The sequence below is a fragment of the Scaptodrosophila lebanonensis genome, unplaced genomic scaffold, assembly GCF_003285725.1.
Source record: "Scaptodrosophila lebanonensis strain 11010-0011.00,11010-0021.00 unplaced genomic scaffold, SlebRS2 tig00000113-arrow-arrow-pilon, whole genome shotgun sequence".
NCBI lineage: Eukaryota > Metazoa > Arthropoda > Insecta > Diptera > Drosophilidae > Scaptodrosophila > Scaptodrosophila lebanonensis.
Window position 1 is genome coordinate 2,108,946 of NW_022060575.1, and position 25,025 is coordinate 2,133,970.

The 25,025-nt window shown below is 37.1% G+C and overlaps 1 protein-coding gene across 2 annotated transcripts in view; it reads left to right on the top strand.

Moving 5' to 3' along the window:
- The window catches only part of LOC115628316 (serine-rich adhesin for platelets), a 203,272-nt gene that overhangs the window by 44,810 nt on the left and 133,437 nt on the right, over window positions 1-25,025 (top strand). For both annotated transcript variants that reach the window (XM_030524369.1, XM_030524370.1), the window contains exons 2-4: window positions 15,377-16,361; window positions 20,947-21,240; window positions 21,324-21,485. In XM_030524369.1, coding sequence (XP_030380229.1) covers window positions 15,825-16,361; window positions 20,947-21,240; window positions 21,324-21,485 — 993 coding nt within the window. In that variant the 5' untranslated portion in view covers window positions 15,377-15,824. The remainder of the gene's footprint in view (window positions 1-15,376; window positions 16,362-20,946; window positions 21,241-21,323; window positions 21,486-25,025) is intronic.

Sequence of the window (25,025 nt, forward strand, 5' to 3'; positions counted from 1 at the left end):
CAAGCAGCCAAGACCTTTTTACACACCTGACAGAATCTTGTTCCGCGTCTGGAGACATTCGGATTGAATTTCGCATTTGCAAATGGCACACAATGAATGGGGGATGTGTCGTAGTGGCCCGTTGTCAGAGTTATGAGAGCGTTGATAAGTTGCCCTCAATGTGTGCACGCTGTGAAAGTTGAGTGGATTACGAGATCTGCTGAGGATTGCGGATGTCAGGGGGCAGTGCAAATATGGTTGCACATTTTTTTGGAATCTAAAGCACAAAGGGCTTTCAGCAAAATGAATTCTAGCAGAATTGCTTTAATTGTTTGGCGCACTGAAAAATGCGATTTGAGCCGAGAATATATATTACATTATAACGTCACATTGCTGTATTAGATTTAGGGTGCGAGGTAAAAAGCAGTTCGAGATTCGTCACTTTAAATGTTTGGGGGTTTATTGCATAATTTTGAAAAACAAGCATAAATAATGTGGGAATGGAAACATCGTGCCAACAGTTAGGGAGAAAGAGAGATAGATAGAGATAGACTACGAGGGAGAAGTCGAGACAAATAAGTAAAGCTAATAAGGGTAAGAGACAATTCTGTTTTTCTATTTCTATTGATTGAAATTATTTACAGAACTATATAAAATGGAAGACTTTTTTAATCAATTATGGTCCCATACTTTTTGTTCGTATTATTTCCTTTTTTATTATGGGGGAAAATATATCTTGTTAGAAGTTAATCGCTCAGTAAAATAGCATTCTGTTTTCATTCCACTATTGGAATTAACCAAATAATGAAAACCATATTTGAAATTAGCAATTTGTTTCTAATGTTGTTTATTCACGAATAAATATTTTTCTTGAAACTAACTGATATTTACACAAATAAGAGATGAATTTGATTAATAGAACACTTTTAACTAACCAGTGGAACATGAAACTGCTACTTATATTTTTGACTCTATCTCTAACAAGTTCGCAAAAAGAAGTGGAGAACCAATATTGGTGAAACATTTTAAATACTTCTAGTTTCTTTCTATTGCACACTGGCCGAAAAAGCAAAAGTTGGGGCATAAAACCAAAATAATAATAACTTATACAATACAGAAAAAATCTCTTAGTATTTGATAGAATATTGTAGAAAAGAGTATACATAAAAATATATAATACAATATATTGTATTCAATCTTGGTTTGTTATTCCCTAAAACACCTCATTATCACGCAATCACAAATTTCCAAATCCAATACGTCAAATTGTCGCACTGTATTCAACTCTTGTGGCTAGTTTTGAGCAACCGCTGATGAAAGACAAGAAAATGGGGTCCACTCAGAGTCAAAATTGAATGTGCTTTGCGAAAGGGACCCAATTATCGCCCGGAGACGTTGCTGACTGCCATATTGGCTATAACCCGTTAAGTGGAAGCGTCGATCGCTTGACCGCCGACGAGTGCCGGCTGCAACAATTGTGCCCATTTCCGACTTCAGCACAGCAACTGAGTTGGACTCCCAGAGCGTTGCATGCTCCATACCGATGGGATGCTGGTTACTCCAGCAAACTGTTGATGTTGCTGTTGTTTTTGGTGTTGTCTCACAAAACCGCCAAAGTAAATCGCCGTTCATTTGTTTTGCCAATGCTCGTGCAAATTTCGCTGGTTTTTTCTTACAAATTGCCCGTAAATGATATTTTCACAACTCGCATCGATAGGCGACCAACTGCCCGCCTCTCCATCCCGCTCTGCCGCTGAGAAGTGAGAGAGTTCGTTGGGGTTAATGTGGCCAATAAATTGTTGTTTTTGCTGTTGTACGATTTTTTGGCTGTTGAAGCTTTATGAGCCATATTTTGGTTTCTTTCTTGGATTTTTTTTTTTCTGCTTGGGTCAGTTTTTGTCTTTCAGCTTGGTCGTCGATCATTTTAATGCTGATGAATTTTTCAGCCTAACTCTCGGCGACTTAATACCGCTGCTGGGCGAAACGGGAAAAATTATTGAAATATTGAAATTTTCGCTCAAATTGTTTTCATTTTAATCAGGCTCGTGTAATTTTTCATAGTCCGACTTGTTTGTGGCCTGCTGAGTGCAAATATAATTAATGATAATGAATTGTTATGGACGCCCCAAAAGACGCCCTCGGCTCCGTAGCCGAAAAATGCATAAAATGCCGCCGATGTCGACAACGTCGTGCTCGTCGTGGAAGTTGGGCGCAAATTATATTTTTCCGGCTCCGAGTGGGAGTTGGAGGAGCTGATTTATCACTGCGTTGCTCCCAAGCGAAAGGTTGCCATAAAAATCTTTCTAAACAAATGTTGAACGCTCGCCTTATATATGTTTGTTTGTGTGTGTGTGTGTTTGATGAATTCGCAAGTAAAAGTTGCAATTTTCAGTTTCGCTTTTCTCGAGTAGAAGTACCGGGCTTAAACTCCTTGTGCGCAGCGCGTTATGCAATTGCTTTCGCCTCAGCTCGACCAAGTGCTAATAAAATCAGCGAACAATTTCCATTTGTTGTCATTTGTCATAAAGGCCGCTCGGTCGCTCGTCAACCGCTTCAGCTGTTGGCCACGGCCTCGGCCTCTGGCTTCCGCTCGCCACACAGTGGGGCCAATTCGGAATCTAACTTGATAAAAATGGCGTGGGCTTTCATTATAATTTCAGAAGCTTTTAGAACATAATCGATGTCTGGAAAAACCTTGCAAAATAATTGCCTAATTGTATTTTTGTTTCCTGTTAGCTTTTATTACAAATCTTTCCAGAGTTGGACAATTAGTACATTTTTAAAATTAATTCTTGGGATAAATTAAAATCTTAATGCGATGTAGTTTTCAAATAAACTACAAAAATATTTTGAATTTGGCATTTGTTTCCAGCTCTAGGCTGCTTATTACAGAGAATTGAATGTTCGACATATTTCTTTAAAACCAATATTTTGGACTAAAAAAAAGGATTGAACTATAGGATTTTAAAGAGTGTTTGGGATCTTAACTTAAGGTCTTAACTAAAGCATAATGAATAATAAGAAAACTCAATTTCCACACTATCAGCTTTTGAAAAGAACTTTTTTAAAGCTAGAACTCTCTGTAGTTCTGTAGAAATAGATACATAGAAATTGACTCGTCCTGCTGTTAAACATACTATACATACCTATATAGTTTGTATGACACGCACCCTTTTCACATCTATTAGAATTTAATCCAAATTCGACCACTATACTAAAAAAAAGAGCCCTCATATTAAATACCTTTTAACGGAAGTGTATATTGGAGAGTTTATTGTATATGGAACAACTTTATAGAAACGACCAAGTTCTGAAAAATGACTTTCTCTTAGAATTTAATACAAATTCTACCACTACACTAAAAAAAGCTTACACTTTAAAAACCCTTAACGGAAATATTGTTATATGTTGGAAAGTTTATTGTATATGGCACTACTTCATAGATACGAGCAGGTTCTAAAACATGCTTTCTATAAAAAAACAGATTTGCTGATGACGGTTGAATATCGTCAGATCGGACCCTTATTTGGGACAAGCTGCTTATCTGTCACTTAAATCGGACGAGTAGATTTGAAAGGTGCTTCTGACCCCGAAGCTAACGTATGTATTTTTAATTTTCCCAGTTTTGGGACCACTGTGCGTGGTTTTCAATTTGGCATATGTTTATTTTGTGCCTGAACATTTTCACATCTCATGTTGCCCATTTGTTTTAACACATTTCGCTTTTGCCTATCGCTTTGGCCAACTGTGACGTGCTGTCAGGCCTTTGACTGTATCTGCGTCTTGGACTTGCGGCGCATTGCGTGCGGTCAACCGGAGTCGCGCATGCGCTCGGCCTTATTGGCTTCACTGACCATCTGCGCCTGGCTTCATTGCCAATTAAGTGACTGTGGTTCGAGATACAGAAAGTGAATTGAACAACCGACGCACTCAGTGCACCCGCAAGCCTATGAAGCTTCAGCGTGCGCTGATGGCCAGCTATTTTGGCGGCCCAACAATTTGCGGCTTTTCACACTCAATTATGTGAGTAATTGTTTGTAATTAGTTTTTAATGCACTTTTCGCTTTAAGATTGAGACATAAAGCATGCAATTTGGTTAAATGACGCGTCTTTGAAATGCTCGATGGTGGTGCCACCAAACATGTCCTTGTTGTGAATGTGTCGATGTTATAAATAAATGAGTTTTTTGAACCATAAAGTTAGAAAAAAATTGGTAGACTTTAACTTAAATTAATACTCCACTTAATCAACTTGCTGAAGATTTCTAATTTAAATATCTCTTTGTATGACTCAGCTTAGAATATTAAAAATGTATGTACTTAAAGGCAAATGTTCTTGTTTTACATTTTTGGATTCCAAAATGTATGCTGTTCAGAACGTAAGTTAGAGTTGACTTGTAGCATTGCAAAAGTATTATTATTGTGCGATATTTTGAGAATCTTCCACATCTGGTTAAAATCTATCAACAAAATGTCATACGATTTTTACTGCTTGCTATTATATATTTTGGTTAAATATTGGGATACAAATGATATTAAAATTAACCAACATATTAAAAAGAACTTAATAGAAAGTTCTAGCGTATAATACCAATAGGAAAATAGGCGAACATAGGATAGCTTGCCGGACTGGGCAATAAATTTTCCCCCAACGGGTCAGTGATTCTTCACCTTTAATTTTTAATTATATTTTATTATATAAGTATTTTAATTTAAATTTATTTTCTTCTATCTTTTATTGCTATATTTTTTCATCTCCACTTATTTTTTGATAGGTCGAATAACGTTTCTGACAACTCTCTGCTGTGAATCGGGGCATAGCTGGCTGTTTTTTGCAAATAAAATTCCCCCACCATGTCGGATTCGTTATTAGATATTTTTGTCATTTTTATAGGCTTTTTTATTTCTTTAGTTTTATTTGGTTTAAGTTCTCTATTGTATTGCTTTTTTTTATGTACATCGACTGCATTGTTTGTCGATGGAAATAAATAAATAGGTACCAAGATGATTGTGTTTTTACCAGAATACTTATATCTGAGGGACTATTTCCGCTCAACAAGGGATATTAATGTTCTAATGAATTGAATAAATCAAAGAATTTGTTGCTCGACTAAACTGAGAGTAGTAATTATGCTTGACATGCTTCATGATCCCCACTCATTTGTCCTTCTAACCTATTCGAACAATATTCAAGCAACGAATGGTCTTGGCAATTCAAAAAGCTTGCATGGACCAAGTCATAAATTTAAACTAAAAACTAAACCGCTAATTTGGTCGCTTGTTTGGGGCGTGTGTGTTGCCGACTCGAGTTATTTACATTCGTGCCACCTGCCAAGTGGCCATAACAAACGACTTCCCTTTGACAAAAACATGGCAGGCGCTGTTAATGCCAATAAAGCATGGGATACCCAGCAGCCACAAAAAGTTCCTAAACTATCGCAGAACTAACGAAAACGTGTTCGAGTCACAAAGACGGCGCATTTCTCATAACCTGAGCATGTGAGGGAGAAGAAGGAGAATGTGTAGACCAGACTAGACCTCCCAAATGTACAAAAGTTGTAACACAAATTTGTTTCGCTGGCCCGACTCCTTCCTTGCGATCGTGAGGCGCGATGGGCGCCTACAAGTTGCCGATTAGCGCGATTTGGTGACTCTTAACAAACACGAAAATAAATAAAACAGGAAACGAGCGAGCTGAATTTGAAAATTTGTGGTTTTTAGTGCAGGAGGTAAACTTTCGTTTTTCTTTTGAAGTACTTTTCCACTTTTTTTATTTTCCTGCTGTTGTTTTTTGTTTTTACCGATGTATGTACATGGGACTGTTGCCCTAATTGCAGCACGGAACAGCCACTCGCAGCTTCCACCAAAGTCTCCTTCGTGGCGCTCCAACGATTGTCTGCTCGCATCTGGGGGTCCATCGTTCATGTTCCTGTCACTGTCGCTGTGGCACCTATGGCTTTTTATTTTTCGCTTACATGTGCCCAGGAATTTTGCAGTGTTTTCATTTTCGGTTGGCATTTATGTGGTTCATGTGTTTATACCCGACAACTTTTTCGAATTCAAATTGTCATTTATTTATTTTATTTATTTATCGACAAACTGAGCTGTCGATGTGAAAAATAAAAACAATACAGAACTTATACTGGATAACACTTAAGAAAAGCAAACCCTATAGAAATAACAAAAATGTTTAATAACGAATCCGACTCGGTGAGGAAAATTTATTTGCCAAACGAAATGGCGAAATGGAGATGATGAAATAGCATTAAAAAATAAAGAAATTAAATTAAATTAAAAAAATTAAAATTAAAATATTTAGACCCATACAAAACAAAGTTGAACTGCGCATTTTTAAGTCAAATATGATGGCTTAAAGATCACTTTTGAGTTTTCTGCGAGATATCCTATCCTATTTTTATAGACTCAAAGCTAAATTCATTTGATTTAGGTTGAACTGTCCAAATAAGTTATCTTTTATTATTTAAGTACTTCAAGTTTAATTTGTTATTTTAGTTTAATCATACTTCTTCTTTATCATTTATTGCTATTGTTTATTATCTTTTTCTTTTTGTTAGGTCTAATAACTCTACTCTCTGCTGTGAATCGGGGCATAGCTGGCCGTTTGGCAAATCAAATTCCCCCACCGAGTCGGATTCGTTATTAGATGTTTTTGTTATTTCTATAGGCTTTGTTTTTCTTTTGTGTACTACTAGATACTAGATAAGTATAAGTTCCTAGTATCTGTTCAAAACAATATTTGAGTTTTTTTCACATCGACTGCTCTGTTTGTCAATAAAATAAAATAAAAGTTATAATAATAAAAATGTAATATTATTAGTAGGTTCTCCACATGGCATAAGACTGAAATGTATAAGCCAACTTTTTGGAATCAGATACTAACTGAAATAATGGCATAGCCACGCTATATCCTTTCCTATTTGAAACACTGAGAACTGCTATATCGTCAATAGCTAGATGTTGAGATTTTCCCGCCAGCGCTGGATCTGTCAACGAACAGATATAGCTAGAAAGAATTTTTAGCCTAAACTAAATGTATTTCATCGGCAACAAATATAGTGCTGGTAGTTGTTGTTGCAACTGTGGTAACTATCTATTGTCATGCACGCTGTATATTGTGGTCGACATTCGAGGTTTGTGGTTTTGTGGCTACTTAGGTGATGATATTTTGCTATCCACTATGAGCAAATTTTAAATCAAGATATTAAGCTCCTAATGTTGCTGACAGACTTATTTTCCTAAATTAAATAGACATTCAGGAAAAGGTGTTTTATTCAACTTTGTATATTTGTTGTTGGCACCCAAAGGGAGACAAACAAGCGCCTGAAAGCCGGCGTAGAAGTTTTTAACCATAATCAGCTTTTCCTGATTTCCATTTGGCATAAACGTCGTTGAGAAACGAAGGTTTACTTGAAGTGCATGTGTGCCACTTATGTGTGTTGTTGTTCGTGTTGTTGTTACTAATGTTGCTATTGTTGTTAGTGCTTTTACAAGTCAATATTGTTATTGTTATTGTCGCCACATTGCTGGCTTTGCCATTTGGCCCATTTGGCTGGCGACCAAGACGACGACTACGACGACGATGGCGGCGACAACTTCACGTGCGCCAAAAATGACACCGTCGGCTTGGTGTTTTGTTGTTGTTGTTGTTTTTATTTTTGCCTGTGGCTACATGTGGTCGGGCAGTTAACAATTCATTAGGTGTTGCACACGCTGTTGTTGTTGTTATTGATGCTATTGCTGTTGCAGTTATTGTTGTATTAGTAGTTGACGCTTTTGCTGGTTGCCGTTGCAACCGGCTCTCAATTTATGGCAAGTTGCCCCCAACCGAGGTTGTTTGCTTGGTCTTGCTCTTGTTGTTGTTGTTGTTGTTGTTGCTGTTGCTTTTGCTGTTTTGCCAAACGCGTCGTAAGTGCTGCAGAGCAATTCTTGGAAGAATTTGCTATTGTTGTTGCAGTTGCAGTTGTGGTTGTTGTTGGAGTCGCTGTGTTGGCTGCTGTTATAGATAGCCAATGATAATTTATACAATATTTTAATTATTGCATTTGCGCAACATGCAGACAAGCCAGACAAACGAACCAAAGAACGAACGAACAACTTTGGAATGTTGTCTTCAGCTGCGGGCCATGCGGGCCGGGCCGGGCCAGCTGCTCCGGCCGATTCTCTTTAGCAGCTCCAACGATCTTATCGATTATGACTTGATGACTAAATTATGGCATTGCTTAAAATAGAGCCAAGTTGTCTCACCTGGCGATAACAATTGATTAATTTCCACACTCGACTGCACTTACCGCTGATAAGATTCGTCGAATTCAGAGCTAGCCAGTTTCTATGCAATATAGACTTGTACTGTAGACTTTGTCTAATCAGAGTTGGGTGTGCGTGTATAGTACACTCGTATGAAAGTAAGTCAAGTAAATGGCTTTCAATTGTGATCTAATTTACGAGCCTTAATTTGTCAGACAACAAAAGAGCGTGAGAACACAGCCTTGACTTCCGGCACCAGCCCAGGCATCTCCAGAGAAGAACGGAAGCCAATTTGTTGTTGTTTATGGTTGTTGGCAGCGTTCAAAGTAGCTGGCACTGAGATCAAAGACTTGCGCACACACAAAGCTCAAAGCAGAAAAAGCAGGAAAACGAAAGTTTATTTTCATTTTCTTTCGATTCGGCCATAACGTTTAGGGCCTACCCGAAAATATGTTTATTGTCAGCCAAAACTGTCTTGAGTTCTTTTATATCCATTTTCCTTGCATGCTTGTACAAATTTAAATAACAAACTAAATAATCTGATGTTTATATAAACACACACCAGCTAACAAATTTAAATAACAAACTCTGAAATCAAAAGTTTTTAACGCACAATAACAAAATTGTTTGAGTTCAACAATAAACTGGCAAGTCTCGCCGTCGAATGTGTCATTATTCAGTCATTTCTGACTCGAATAGATTTACGAGCTCCATCTGTCCCCCTCCTCCGCATACTCCTCTTCCTCCTTATAAGTCTTCTCTGAACTACCTGTGCCAAAGTTTTCGGTGCCTTTGTTTGGGCCTTTGAGTAACCTTACCTCAATTTTGTAGCGGCTTTTAACTTTTGTCTGAGCAAATATTTGCTGTCAGCATTTTATGTTTTTCCTTTTTGTTTATTAATTGCGCCCGCTTGAGTTCGGCGTATGGGCCTCATAATGGAACGGAACATGTTTTGAATAAACTTTAGCTTGGCGGCTGTGATTTTTCTCGGAAAGCGTCTTCATTCATTCAAATGCCGAAGGGTGTTATGTAATCGAGACAGGTGACTTCATTTGGGTGGACTGGACTAGGCGGGACGTGACGAACCAGTATTGACGGACTTTGACAATATCCAGCACATTGCCTGATCCCGTCAAACGCGCAAATTGTTTCTTATCTTTAGGCATTTCATATTCTCTGCCATTTCTCGTACGTGACATGCTCATTATTTTTTCGCCATACACCACACATGTGGCTTCGGTACATTAATTCTTCTACACATTTGTTGAAAAAACATTTTATTGCTCTTTTTGTCTTCCAATTGCTTACGTTGCATATCTGTGGAACTTGTTTGATCGATTGCCTTAGAACTTGTCTTTCTTGTTTCTGATAGGGACACACGAACTTTTAATTTTGCTTCCATGTGGATCTGATTAGTCAGATTTCATCAAATTCCATTCATATTTTCCGTGTAATGAGTTTTGAAAACTACATTTCATATGTACAAGTATTTGATCTGCTATTTTTCAAAATAGTCCAAGTTGTTTCATAATCATATTGGGAGTGGAAACATCTATATATATATTTCTTAATCTTTCTAATCTCTGACTTTAAAGGTCCTCTGTGAAGTATATAACAGTCAGATGATAATATCTCCGACCCCATAAAGTATACATATGCATATGCTATATTCTTCATTCTATTCCAACAACTTAACTACATCATAAGTATAATTATGTTGTAGCAAAATTTGTTTGTTGTTTGTTAGCCTTCGCATACAAGCCTATGACAATGCAAATATTAGTCGGATCCCTGAAATCGATTCAGATTCTAAAGAATAGATACAAGAATAGAACAACCTTTTTTATACCTTATACCCAAAGAGTAAAAGGGTATACTAGTTTAGTGCTAAATATACATATGAAACATACAGAGGGGGCGTGGTATATATATTCTTGATCAAGATATAGGGATATCCGTCTGTATGAACGAAGGAATCTCTAGAAGTACGAGCGCAAAGTACCTCTGACATAACAATAGAAAATGTTACAATCGGACAAGCCTGACAATTAAATACCCTTCATTCAAACAAACTTTCGACGCTATTTTAGATGCATTGTTATACAAATAACCGCTGAGCAGAAGCAAAAAGAAGAAGAGCGTACCTGGGAGCTATTATTATCATTAATATTAAGTTACGTATTCAAAGATTAGTTTCCGGAGCTTGACGTTGAGTATTGACAGCTGAAAATCTGTAGGGTGGGGGAAAGGGTGGTAATAAAAAAAACTCGTGTTACCTAGGGCTTAGGAGAGTCTCGACTCCAAGTTTGGGCCGTTTCTGAAATCTAGGGTTAATCCAGACACACGAAGGGACTTGTCTAGATCGATTTGTCTCGTCATGCTGATGAAGAATTGATATACTTAATGGATACTTTACCTTCTGCCTGTTACATACTTACTTTGTTTACCCTGCGGGTACAGGGTTCAAAAAGTGCGACACGTTAGAATATTTCGTTAGTTATGTATCTCTGTTTTACATTTACACAGATTTGCCATTTCGCGTATAAGTTGAACAGCAAGGCATTAGCGGATTTATCTATTTGTAACTATTTGTTCATTAAAAAAAATTTAAATACAGTATTTTTGCAGATTGAATATTTTAGTTTTATTTTTCGTGTACCTTATCCATTGCTAGCTACTGGATTCAGGATTTAGGCTCGTATATGTATTTTTAATTTAATTTAAATTCAGTGGCTTTTTATGCAAATGACTTTCTGAGCCAGCTCATTGTTTTGTGTGAACATGTCTGCGCCAAATACATCAACATCAAGTATAATCAACAAACCATTATGTATCGCCGCCATCAGCAATAAGCCACAAAGATGGATTGCCAAGTTCGCTACAACAGTTAACCGAAAACATTGCTAACAAACCGCATTTGGTTCACAGCTTCCATATCCAATCACACCCACAACAAAGTAAACTGCAGTAAAAAAAGTAAACAACAATAACTAAATGCATGTAAACTGCAATTAAAGGCAACCACATAATAACAGAGGCCAACGACTCGAGTATATGAAAGCCAAAAAAATTATAATAATTATTACTTAATTCGCAACAAAAGTTTAAAAAAAAAACAGAAAAAAACAGGAAAAAACACCAAAACAAACAAAAGTGAAGTGTAAACTGACTGAGGAGGGGGAGGGGAGAAAACAAGACAGCAAACCGCAAAACAATGAACACGATTCTAATCGCAAGCAATCAACTTTTCATACGAAATTAGTCGCGAAACACTTGTGGGCCATATTTGTATGCAAATGTGGCCAGAAACGGCGGCAGACAACGCGCCAAAAGCTCAGACTCAGACGCGAAATTGGCTACAAGCGTTTATTTAGCCACTTTAGATATTACCAACAACAACAACCTGCAATGTGCCGGTGACTGTGACCGGCAGTAGGAATGAAAATGAAAATGAAAACAACTGCAACATAATGGGGGGAGGGGGTGGGCGGACATTTAGCAATCTAGCGGGATCGCGGGGGGAGTATTAGGAGCTGGGAAGCGGAGGCGGGCCACGACACACAAATCGACGCTAAAAGCCGTAAATAAAGTTTCTTTGCCAGCCCGCCATAATTGTGGCCAAGAAAAAACAAAAATCAACTAAAAGCCAACCGCAAACCGAAATATAAGAAATCTGCGGGTGGCAGTTGCGAATTCAAATTCAATTGCTGAGGACCTGTACGGAGCGCGGGGGGAGCAGTGGGCCATAGAGAGTATATTATTTAATTCTTTTGTCAGTGGCGACTTCAACTGAGACGTGATTTTGCATTTAACTACCAACCTACGCAAATATGGCCAGGACACGAGGCCACTCGAAAAGAGTTGAAATGCTATTTGAGCGCGCTTTTAAATAAGTGACTGCATTAAATATATATGTAACTAAATACTATATGCAAATATATTTATATACCTCGTACTTATATCCATTCACATGTATCTATTTTTCGATATCGTGCCAAATGCCAAATTATTGCTTTATTGAACTCTAAAATACTTGATTAGTGAGAAATGTTACGCAAGTAAATCGTATTTTACGGAACTCTATTAAACTATTGAATATAATCTGGAGTAATGAACAGTCGGAGCTGTCCAAATTTTTACGATAAATAGTAAAATTGAGCTCTCGTTACAGAGGAATATGAATGGATTGACTAAAATGGGCGTCAAGTATTAACTCGGTTCTGGCACAGCTAATTGAATAGGTTATTAAAACTAAATTATTTGAACTAGTATTACTGTAGTTGAAAAATATGCAAATTGCTTAATGCTGTGAATACTGAATTATAATAAAAATTGCTCATAATTGACGAATTAATTATGATATTCTTAGATTTATGACCCGTTCCAAATAGATTTCTTTCAGTTGTAGACGGGTCTGGGAATTTATACATTCAACAAATGTATAGTCTACAGCCGCCTTTTTGACTCTTTTTGAATGAATCTATTTGTTTCCGTGTTTAAGTGTTCTTCGAATTTAATTTGTGAACTTTCATTATCATTTAAGAGATAAGTCGAATCCAAATGACGAAAGAAACTATTTTTTTCCGACAAACATTTTATGAAAGCAAAATTAGTTGAAAACTTAGCTAAGTTAGCTTAGTAAGTAAGTAGTAAGGGTATATTATTTTAGTTAGTAGTTTTGTAGAAGAATGGTAGACAATGTGTTATATGCTTAGCACAAAATTGCTTATTGAGCATTTTTAGTAGTACCTGATGGGTTTGATTCATTCGAGTGTCCCGAATGTTGACCAATAAGACGGAAATGTATTACAATTAATATGGATACAAAAGAGTACGTTGTTCGCTGCCCACAACTATGGAGGAATAATGTTGTTGTTTCAAGATACAGTAAAGGTTATTTCTAAGCTTTGACGGCGATAACTTTTTCCTTATCTTCTTGGCTGATTGAGGACTTTATTTTCGTCAATACCAACGTTTACAAACGGCGGTGATTGAAAATGTTCTTCTTGCTTATTTTTGTTTCTCAAATTTGATCGGTATTTGTAGTGACAGCTGAATCCAGGGACGTGGTTATATTATTTCTTATATTAAGTCAAAGAGTTGTCTATTTGTGTTTTGCGACTAACAGAACAGTACATTATTTGCAATCGTTCCGATTTTTTCAAAGAACATGTATTCATTTACATTTATAGTACATATGAGTGTTTGGGCGAGTGTGTGCGCCCATTCAGCACTTCCTCTGCCTCCTAATTTAGAGCTGGGCAAGCGCAACTCTATCAAAGAGATTGCCACAAAACCCGTCACTCGTTCGCTGCACATTTGTCGCCCTCCGCCAGAACCCCGGCCGCACTTTATGGCAATTGGAAGTAGCGACCAACACTTCTCCACAACTGTCGGTTAGTCACTAAAATGCAAGTGAAGTGGAGGAGCTGCCGGCCATAACAACAGTCGTCATTGTCGTTTTTGTATGCAAATCTAGATATTTGCATGAGGGGGACGCAGCTCACTGACTGACTGAATGACGGACTGACTGACTGACTGACTGATCACCCCAAGCTACCCGTTCGCCTCCACCATGCTGGTGTGTCTTTGTAGCCACACATGTTTGCGTCTAGAGTCTAGACCAATGTTGCCTATAATTTCGAGTATGACTCATAAAATGAGATTGTTTTATACTTTTTACGGCAGCGTCCCGTTCGTTGCTATTATTATTATTGCTTGACACTTAATAGCTGAAGTGAAGAGGCCGTGAATTGCCTCTAGGGCTGCTATTAACAAGTGATTGCATCCAAATGCACCGCTCATTTAGAGGAATAATTGGTAGAGCCGGAGAACGTTTTGATTTTGTAACTATTTATTCAATGCTTAAGTTGTTTGTTACAAGTATTCCATTATTTGTTCGCTTAATGTTCGCTTTCATAAATAGACATTAAAGAATAAGTGAACCTCTTAGGCAGAAATGAAATATTTTGCAGATATTTAAAAAATTACAAAACTATGAAAACATACTATACATGCATGGCTAATGAGAAGATAATAATCAAGACAAGTTACATGTTTCTAAAACGTAGAGTATTTGTTTGGTGACTGTACATAATTTATTTATTTATTGTTCATCTTAAAACTGAAGTTCTTTCCTAAAATGGCATATTTTCAAAAGTCTGGAACACTTAACATATTTCTTCTTTTTTTAACGGACTTCAAAAAAGGAGGAGGTTATCAATTCGCCTTTTTTTTTTTTAATACACTATTTATTTTGTGTGTAGAATACTGCTGATCGCATTGTAAATAACCGAAAGACCATTAAAAGAAATGTACCTAAGTATGACACGTCTTGAGCGAGGGATAAATAAGTGAACACGATGAAATACATATGTTTCGATGAGTATTTTAGTCGTGTTTAAATTATATTTATGCTATCGGTACAAAGACAAAGAATGTGAAAATAAGTATTAAGTTCTATTTTTGAAACATATTTATTGCAGCATGTGGTAATAATTGTTTATCTCGTGGCAAAGTCTACGTGACTCAATAATAATGATTGAGATTGAATGACGATGAATATGGTGGCCAAAAATTCCGTCAATTTAACAGAAAAGTTCGGTCAAATAATTAAAGTGGAATTAAATTTCTCCAAATAAACGGCTAATTCAAATTTTAACCGAACAATTAGATCTGCAAAGGATATGTTCTTGCTTTGTTCCAACAAATTAACATACAAGTATAACCGAAAATGGCTCTCAAAATCACAATTATATTCATCAAATTAATTGATTATTGCCTTGCCCGTAAAAATTACTGATGTATTTCCAAAAATATGAAACTCTTAACATTTTTTGTTGTTAAATGTATTTATTTCTCGAAATCACACAATAATAATCCTATTGAAATTCTACCTACTTTTTATAGGTATATTTTGACAAACTATCTAATTTATGCTGGAATTTTTCTTTCACCAATTTTGAAATCGTTAATTCCTGCTGATATCTGCAGAGCGAAACCGTCTACCACGTTTCAATAAGACTATTAAAACCTTTCCCTCACAACATGCAAATTCGAGTGATTTTCCGATTTTGTTTTCCTTATTACTAATTTGCGTTAATTGTGTGTTTCTCTTTTTCTTTTAATTGCAGTGAAATTATAAACCGTTTTTATCAAAATAACGAATGGAGGAGTATTTTGCATAAAGGCAAAAACAAGACAAAAGAAAAGCAACAACCACAAGCGGAAGTCCAGAGCTAGGAGCCTCCTCCACCCAGCCGACAAATCGAAGGTCGCCGTGAATTCACGAAACGCGCCAGAGCGGAACAGGGTGACGAAGGAGAGCGAAGCATGGCATGCATGGACATGCAAATTAGTGCATTTTAAACATTTGCAACAAATAAAGAAACACCAACAACAACAACAATAACGACTATAGCAATAAAAGCAACGCCGATTTTAGGCAAATTAATTAAATTAACATTTATGGAAATCGTAACCAAAAACCATTAGCTGGACGGATGACGGAGGAGAGATAGGGACAGACAACCAGACAGACAGAGAGAGAGAGAGAGCTAAGAGACACAGAAAGAAAGCACGATGGAAGCTTCGATAATGAAAGCCGGCGATCAGCAGCGGCACGAAACTGAACCAGAAGCGGCGACCATCAAGGCAACACCGACGCTGTCGGTGGTGGGGGCAGAAGGAGCAACGCCATTTAGCAACCAAGAGACTGAAAAAGCGGCCATGTTGCAAAGCAGTACAGCAGCAACACCAACACCAACTACAACAACAACGAAACAAATGAAACCCGAGGATGATTTTGGCGCCTGCTTTGCCATACCCGCCACTCCGCCCAAGCTGGCGACCAAATCGGCGTGCAGCAGTCGCAGCAGCTCCCTAAAGAAGCAGCGGCGGGGCAGTGGCAACGCCCACACCCACACCCACGCCCACGCCCACAAATCATCCCAACGAAATGGCAACGACTTGCCACACATTGTCAAAGGCAATGTCGGGGTCGGCGAAATGAAGACCTCATATTCCATGACGGCCCTGCCGGCGGACGAGGAGCAGCAGGAGCGACGGGATGTCCTGCAGGCCAAGTTGAACATGGAGCGGCCCTACAATAGCTTAAAGGTAAGTGCCTCCACAACAGGTGTGCTCGCTCGTGAGCTCATGGGCATGTAAATCCATGGAGTCTCGCCAACAGCCAACAGTTGCTGTTCTCGACTGCGCAATTCATCTACGCATAAATTTCCAAGACAATTTGTATACCCTTCCGTTCAAATGAAGGGGTACATTTGTAGCGCATTTAGGACGAACATATTGTTAGATTCGTCCCATTCCTAACTAACTGATAAGTAACTGTTGGTCAGCAAGACCGGACTAGGTGATAACTAACTTCTTTTCACTTTTTCCATTTCGGACAAGAAATGTTCATTTTATCCATTCCAGTTATATAATCCTGAGAAAAAAAAGTTAGTTATGTTTGTAAAAGGAACAAGGACTCTTTTTTAATTTATTTTATTTATTGTGCTTTAAGAATTACAAAATATTTCCTAAAGCTAAATTATTTCAAAAGTAAGAGTTTAGGACATTATCTCTTCCTCTGAGATAAGATTATGTACATATTTTCAAGTATAGTGGAATTTAGATGTTATATTAAATGCTAAAGGAAAAAGTGGAAAAGGAATCCCTTAACCATGGTGGAACAAGCAGTATAGGAAAATACGATTTACATTCACACACAAGCAGCGCATTTTTAAGCAATTTTTCAAAATATTCATGGCTTAAAATAATGATTTTATTCGTTAGTTCAATAGGTTATATCGAAAATTAGTTAATACGGTTACGCACCTGGGTCTCATACTCTTCACAATGTTTCCTTACACAGATCTTCTAAATATTTGAAATTTTTGCTTCAAAAGTTTATCTTAATAGCATTTAGTCGAATTAAATAATTCCCCTCTACAATTTATAAACGAAATTTTTATATTCTGAAGCTGTTCTTTTTAATTAGACAAAGTGCGCTTCGGATCTTTATTTTTTTTTAATTTTACATATATATTGAACACAAATAGTTTCATTTTATTTTGTAAAATCTCCAATTACTGAAAATCTCCAATTAGGAAAAAGAAATCACTCACAGGAATACCCAAAAATGGAATTCCCAAAGAACTTTATTTCAAAGATTGGTTTTAATATTTGAAGAATTATTACGCATAATAAATACATTTATTGTGAGACAATATACGAGTATGTCCGAGTACAGGGTAAAAGGGTATTTGACTTTGTCGCTGCCGCTAACATTTGGATATTTCGTCTTTCGACTCATTTGTGGTGGTGGTCTGGTCTGGTCGGGTCTGGTCGGCTAACGAGCTGGTCTAAACAACTTGATCGCAGCCTTGGTTTTTTTCTTGGCGCTCAAGCGCATGCTAAATGACATTCTGCCGTTAGAATCTTTTGCTAGTTGCGCCATTCTGTGTCAGCGGAAATTGTTTTAATAAATTACGGAGATTTTTTTTTTTTAAATATAAATTTCACTATTAGAATGCATTAAACGTAACGGTCGGCTGTGGCGCCCCCAGCGTTGGCGCCGCCACCAACTGGTTAGATGCAAATTGCAGAATTCCACACATGGCTGGGACGGGACCACATGCCGCGTGATTACGGAGGCAGTGCGTGGCAAATGTTAATGCTGCCTAATCGGCGAAGATCACAGAAGTAGTAGTCGTCGATCTACATATAAACATGTATGTAGGCGGACCAGTTGGCGTTCATTATAACTTGCTGAGTGGAACTACTTAGATGCGAGAATCGGAGATTCCGTTGATCAATAACTTCATTTTGAATAGTTTCCCCTCTAAAGAGGATTATTACCACTTCCATAGACTACTTGTTGGGCTTTGATCACAAATTACTATATATTTGATCAAATACTATACTGTATCATTTTTTTTACCTAACATTTAACAAATTGGTTCCAGTTATTCGATGTGATTGTCATCCAAAATTGTTGAAAATATTGAAAAAGTGAGCTTTTGTATTAATTGATTTCATGAATGAATTTTTTTGGAACGGAAAATCTATCTAAAATAACCTGTTCTGTTAAATACAAGTATTACTGACTAAGATTTCTTGATGTCTTTCTGAATAACTTTCGATAAAAAATAAAAAAATATTTTTCTACAGCGATTTTTTTTTTTCGAGTGATTGATTTCTAGTGATTGACTTTTGTAAAAACATAATTATATGTTTCCCTAGTCACATCACTCTCTCATTTTGACAACTTAAAGTTCTTTTTAAATGATTTGAATTTAATAATCGTTAGAGAGTTGTTTATCAATTCTCCAGATTCCTCAACCTTGTGAACTATTTAAGAGTTTAACAAAATGATTTTAAATATTGGTTGCTTGGTTAGCTGTGTTTTGGGTTAAGTAATAAATTTGAAGCATCGTTTCTTTTGCATTTTTATCGTCTATAGATGCGTTTGTATTGCGATTTGGGTGAAATGCAGTTGCAGTAAAAGCTCCATTATTTTGTTCTGAAAATCAAGGTACCACAAAACAGGAAATGGCTCTCTGGACTTATTATATGTAAGAGCTGATCGTGTCACTGCGAAAAAAATAGAATTAAGGAATCTTATATTTTTGAGGGTATACACTGTTCGAAAAAGAGGAAAATGGGGCAGAACTGAAATTGCTTGAAACACAAAATTAAACAATTTTCTTTTATGTATTATTATTAATAATCTTTTTTTTTTAATTTTTATTTTTTATTTTTTTTTTTAATTTTTTTTTTAATTTTTTTTTTTAATTTTTTTTTTTTTTTTTTTTTTTTGTGAACATGTTATTCAGCACTACATATGCGGCCGATCAGTGCTTATTTATTGATTCAAATATCATTACTTTTCGATTGCACGCATCCGCCGTAGTACTTCGATATGAAAAATAATAAACACGCAAAAGCAGTGCTTTATAACCAAAATGCTTCATTTCTTGTGGAGCCATTTCAAACAATGATTTAATCTGTAATTATTCTCATCCTCTATTTTAAAGCTCATCCAAATCTAACAGCAACAAAACCTTTTTTGAGTATTTTGTTGTCGGACTTCCTCGACTGTACATTATCTCTTCTGCTTTCTACCTAATATTTGAAATAGAAATTGAAATATTGTTTTATGCTTGAAGAGGCACAACATCACCAATACGACCTTTAATGTGGGAAAGAAGTTGAATAGCGTAGCATCTCATGCATTTTGATGAAGATTTATCAGACACAGGTCCGAAGTATTTCCCCCTTACTGTTTGCACAATCATCTGTTGAGATTTCGCATGCGATTCGCTTCGACAGCTTATTCATTTAATCAATTACACAAATCAGCAGCATTCAATCATTTCATCAGCTGCGCATTCAATTCCAATTTTAATTCCGATTCAATGTTTTCCAAATTGTGTGAGCATTACGATGCTGTGTAAATAAGGAATTTCCTCAATGGCTCTGTGGTCAGTCAATTGCCATTTGTTGTTGAATGACTTTCTTGCCGTATTTCGACGCTGTCGCCGCCGCCGGCTTCTGCGTCTGCGCCGCAGCTTAACAGTAGTGGCAGCGGTGGCTTTAGACGCGACTTGTTGGGATCTGACAAATAAAAATTCATTAATTAATTGCGCGCGCTTTGCAATTTCGAACGAACCGGTTGCGGCCCGGCCCGGCCCGGCCGACCGCACTAGTTGAATTGAACTGAAAACTGAACTGAACTGAGCTGAATGCTGATGCGATGACGGAGTCGCGCCAAATATGGTTAAGCATATTACGGCCATATTTGCCGCACAAATTACTCATTTTATCAACAATTTTTTGCCTAATCCGTTTTCTCCCATCGCATCAAACAGTTTCGAAATGCATATACTTGTCAGTTCAGAACGAATTATGATTCGAAAATATTATTTAAAGGTATTCGAAACTATTCTTGTACTTCCAAGAGCTTACATTTTATTTCATTATTTCAACAGTTTAATTAATTTAGTGCAGGCAAAGAGTGAAGTATAAAAAAATCGTCGATTTTATAATTTCGTATAAGTATTATAAGAGTTGCAAGAGTTTATTTTGTTAGTAACATAATCACAAACTATTTGAATCGAGGGCAGGACAAAATGTATGAAAAATTAGTGATTTAGCTTAGTGTTGAATCGATTTTTCATGATCTTCAATCTCTTTTTAATGTACTTAACAGTGGGCCACTAAAAAGTTTCCTTTTTTGTGGCCCACTAGTCGTTTTTAAAATTAAATTTTTGCGCTGACAATTGCGTCCCAAAAATGAATTTCTTGCTTTTTCAATAACTTTCTTGCTAGTGGCGAATTAAATAAATAAAACTCTCAAAGTGTTTGTTGCATACTTCTGGGCACAACAATAAAATCCGGATCCTACCATTCTGGTAAGTTGCTGCCAACACGAGGTAAACATTAATTAATTCGGCACCACGAAATACTTATTGCATACTTGTGGCCACCACAGAATACTACAGCACTGACACCAACCACAACGGGTTGCAGAACTTACTTACAACTTAGTATAGACACATACCAGTGCGCATTACTATTATACTCATTTCCGCTATACTCTGCTTAGGACTGTTATAATGTTAATATAACAGCTCGTTTTGTCGAATATTTAAACAAATGTTTGGCTTTGGTTTATAATTTCTTAATTGTAATATTACAGAAAAACGCGCAAAGCAGCAACGGCAAATGCTCCTCCAACAACAACAACAACAACAAAATGCATCGATATTCCTGGGGCAGCGGCCACAGTCACAGCTCGTCCACCAGTTTGCACAGCAGTGCCACCCTTGGCCTTGGCACACCTGGTAAGGATGATCTGTGGGCGGCTATACAGACAAACTACAACTACATCATGGATACAAATCTGCTGGATACGTGCAAGGAGGCGCGCTGTGAAATTGAAGGCGCTGCCACAGATTTTTCCAAGGAAAAGTCAAATGAGTATTGTTTTAAGGTAAGTTACAGTACACCCCCTAGCGGACGGTGGCACAACTATTTCAAACTGAAACATTTGAAAATGGAACATTTCCGACTCAGATGCTCGACGAGACTCAACGAAACGAAGGCTTGTGTGATGATCCGAAAGAACTGCGTCGATGGTTGCGTGAAATGGAAAATAAGCTGGAAAACTCACCCACAATTACGGGATTGATTTCGTTCAGCACAACGGAGCTGCAGCGCCATCTAGCTGTACACTCGGTAAGTGCAACGTTGAGTTTATTATTGTTTTCTCAAAGATTATATGAGTTAAAAATTCATTGCATACTTATGTGCAACTCAAGTGCAAAGCGTTTGATAATTTCTTCAAAAGTCACGAAAAAGTCCTCCCCTAAGGCTGCTACTTGAACAAAAATTAACCATTTCTGTTTAAAAAGCAAAATATTCAATTATTAAGCACAACAGGTTGTATTTAAATTAATGCTATATGTATGCTCGTAATATTTTTTCTTAAGCCATGTATAATGGCAGACATATTTAGATTAATTCGGAGTTGGTAAAAACTATAAATAAAAAGAAATACAATTTATATTTTATTTATAACAAAAAAGAAAAACAGGGACCAGATGACCCAAAAGATCATTTGCGGACCTAAATGATTTCCGTATAATATTTGATAGCTAATAATAAAAAAAATATTAAAAAAAACTCAGTATATTAAAAATTAGAATTCTATTTGATTTGACCCATATTTTGGTTAACTTATCCCTCGAAAGTTCATTGAGAAAAATTCGATTGAAATGTTATTTAAAGTTTATGATTTTTGCAATCAATCCAAATAATTAATAATTTTTAAATTTGTTTCCTTCTAAGACAAAAATTTTTAGCTAAAATGAAAAAGGTGATTAAATGACTCTGTATTCTAAATGCATATTGATAAAAAATATATATTCTATAGTGTTTTTGAGATATGTCTACACTTCCCCACCAGACATACTATGCTTCAGGCGCATATGCTTTGTTGTAGCGTGATCCTATCTATTTTAAGCTTTGTAATCCCTGTTTTCTCTTTGTAATATTTCTCTATTTTCATATCGATGCTACACAAAAAGTGCGTGGTCGATATACATATTCCAATAAAGGGATATACGGCAGTGCTTTGAATTTCGAGTAACTCGCACATTTAATCATGACTCTGCTCTCTTGTGTATAGAAGTTTTTAGGTGTAACGACGACTGCAACAACAAAAGCTTCAGCTACAGATCCGTATCGCAGGAAAAGTGTAACGAAGGGAACAACATAAAAAAATTACACGCGTTTCATTTCATTTAGATGACTTTGACTTTTTGCTTATGAAATACTTCCGCTTATGCGTAGTCCGATCTGTAGAGTCGGGTGAGCGAAAACTGCAGTCACTTGCCTCGTAAGCGACGCGCCCGCTATCACTACCCAGCAGTTCTTTGAACTAGACCTGTACTCATTACTTAGGTAGATTGAATGCCATTTGTACTTTTATTTTACTTTATTAGAATAATGTGATTACTACACCATATTTTGAAAGATTTTCCTGTGTTCACATTTGTTTTGCAGACAACAGAGCCTTGTAACATTTATCTAACCTGGCTGATAAATTAGACTTTTTAAATAGATAAATATGTATGTGAACATGAAATATTATTATTTTATATTCTGGCTAAGAAATTACAGACTTTTTAAATAGATTAATATGTATGTGATCATGGGAAGATCAAGATCAAGATTTAGACATTCGTCTTAAACACAAAAAACAGAAGACTTGGGAATCGTTTGTTTATGCTAGAAGTGTTTCTAGAGTAAATAATTTTGTGGATTTATTAATCCTAAGTTTTTAGTAGTATATGCTAAATGAAAGGATACAAGATTCTTTAAACTCTAGATCATATGAACAATCAACGCTTGAATTGAACGAATATATTAATATTCAAAGCTAAGGATCTTTCGCGAAATATAATTCGTCAAATATATGTTTTTATTCACAACAATTTTGATATTCTACATTTTGAAATTGACAACAAAAATGAATGCATAATAGTAATTAAAAGCTTTTATTTAAAACCACAGCAGCTCTGCTTTGTTGATAGAAACGTAATCAAATTAGAAAAGTAATGAGTTCTAAGGGGGGCGCTTGCCGCATTCAGTACTGCAGGGTGAGGCACAACTCACAAGTAGGTATTGAAAATTGTGTAATGCTGACATTGTGATGTTGAGCTGCCGTTTAACTGAGTAATGTACAGCGGACAGACGGTCGAACGGACGGGCGAACGGATCGACAAGTTTACGGTTGGGTTCATGGGGCAGCGAGCTTGTAGTGCGTTTGCAGACTGGGCCAGTCATGCCGTCAGCCATTCTTCGCCCCCCAAACAAAATGAAGAAAACAAAGTTGGTTTGTTTTCGATTTCATTGTGCGGCAGCGGTAGCGTGGGGCTGCGAGTCTGTGGTTACGAAAATTTATTGATTTGAAAGTGAAAATTGCTGCGCAAGTTGTTCAAATGTTGAGTGAGAAAAGCTAAACATCTATGGACATAGTATGTATGTTCGGATGGAGGGGGGCCGGGGTGGTCGTATGTTACAAGCGTCAATGTTGCTGTTTAGACCGTAAGATAACCTCTGTGCTGGCAACGGGGGCGCTCCAGCTTTGGAAGTGGACACGATAATTGGTGGTCGTCGCTTGTAACACCTTTCCCCAGCCCCGCGTACTCCCTCTCATGGCTGGCTCCAACATGCAACGTTGCCTGCAGATGTTGAAGCGAGGGGATCTTTATCTAAACAATATTGTTTTCTGCATTACTTGCAACGCTTCATTGCGTGGCTTTGGGCACAGAATCGCAACGGAAAAATTATATAATGCCTAGCCATAGCATACCTACCTATGTGTGGGTGTGGATGTGTCTGTGTTGCTATTAATGTGGACGAGATGGAGCATATGAGCGAGTGTGGTTTTATTCATTTTAGATACTAATGCAGACCTCAGCAGTCGTCTTCGGACTCCCCAGTACTACATACAATCGAAGACGGAAGAGTTACTTCATCTCTGGCAGCGCTATTCATTGAAGTGGCCGGTCGAGTTGCCCAGACAGCTGGCATCGTGGCATCTGCGATGTTAAATGTTATAGCCTTGGGCGGCTTAAGGTTGCCCAAGTAAGTGCAAATTGCTAGTGAAGTGCAACTACAGATGATCGTGATTGAACATCCAAACAAAATAGCTGGCGAAATGCACAATTACAGTTGGCTGGTTATTATGGAAAATGCATTGAAAAACTGATTTCTCAAGAACAGCTTTATTAGCTACTGACTCGCCCAAAAAGTGATGCCATTGCAAATTAAAAAGATTAGTGCCAAGTATGGATTGGAAATAAGTCATTTGTTGTTTTCATTCAGTCTTGCCAGTTTCCACAAATATCCATCTGAAATATCGCTAAGGTCATTTATAGAATAAGTTCCCACCAACGGCATATTGCAGATTTATTTGTTTATAAGTCATCCTAGTTTCTACAAAAGTTGGAAAAGTCGTCGTTCTCTATTGTTTTCGATTATCTCGAAAAGTGTTGTTGGAATTTCATCAGGAAATTTGCTTGTCTTGCTGTCCAGTAGTAGTAGAAGTGGCTTCTGAACTTTGCTTCTTCTTTTTATGCCGCATATGAGATCGTTCGAAAGGGCCCTTCCGCTTATTCCTTATGGTGTCTATGATTGAAGCGGCTCCTTCGTGGCTCCTCCAAAAGTACAGCCAGCTTGGGATTTAAACTTGTATTAATTACTGGAGTC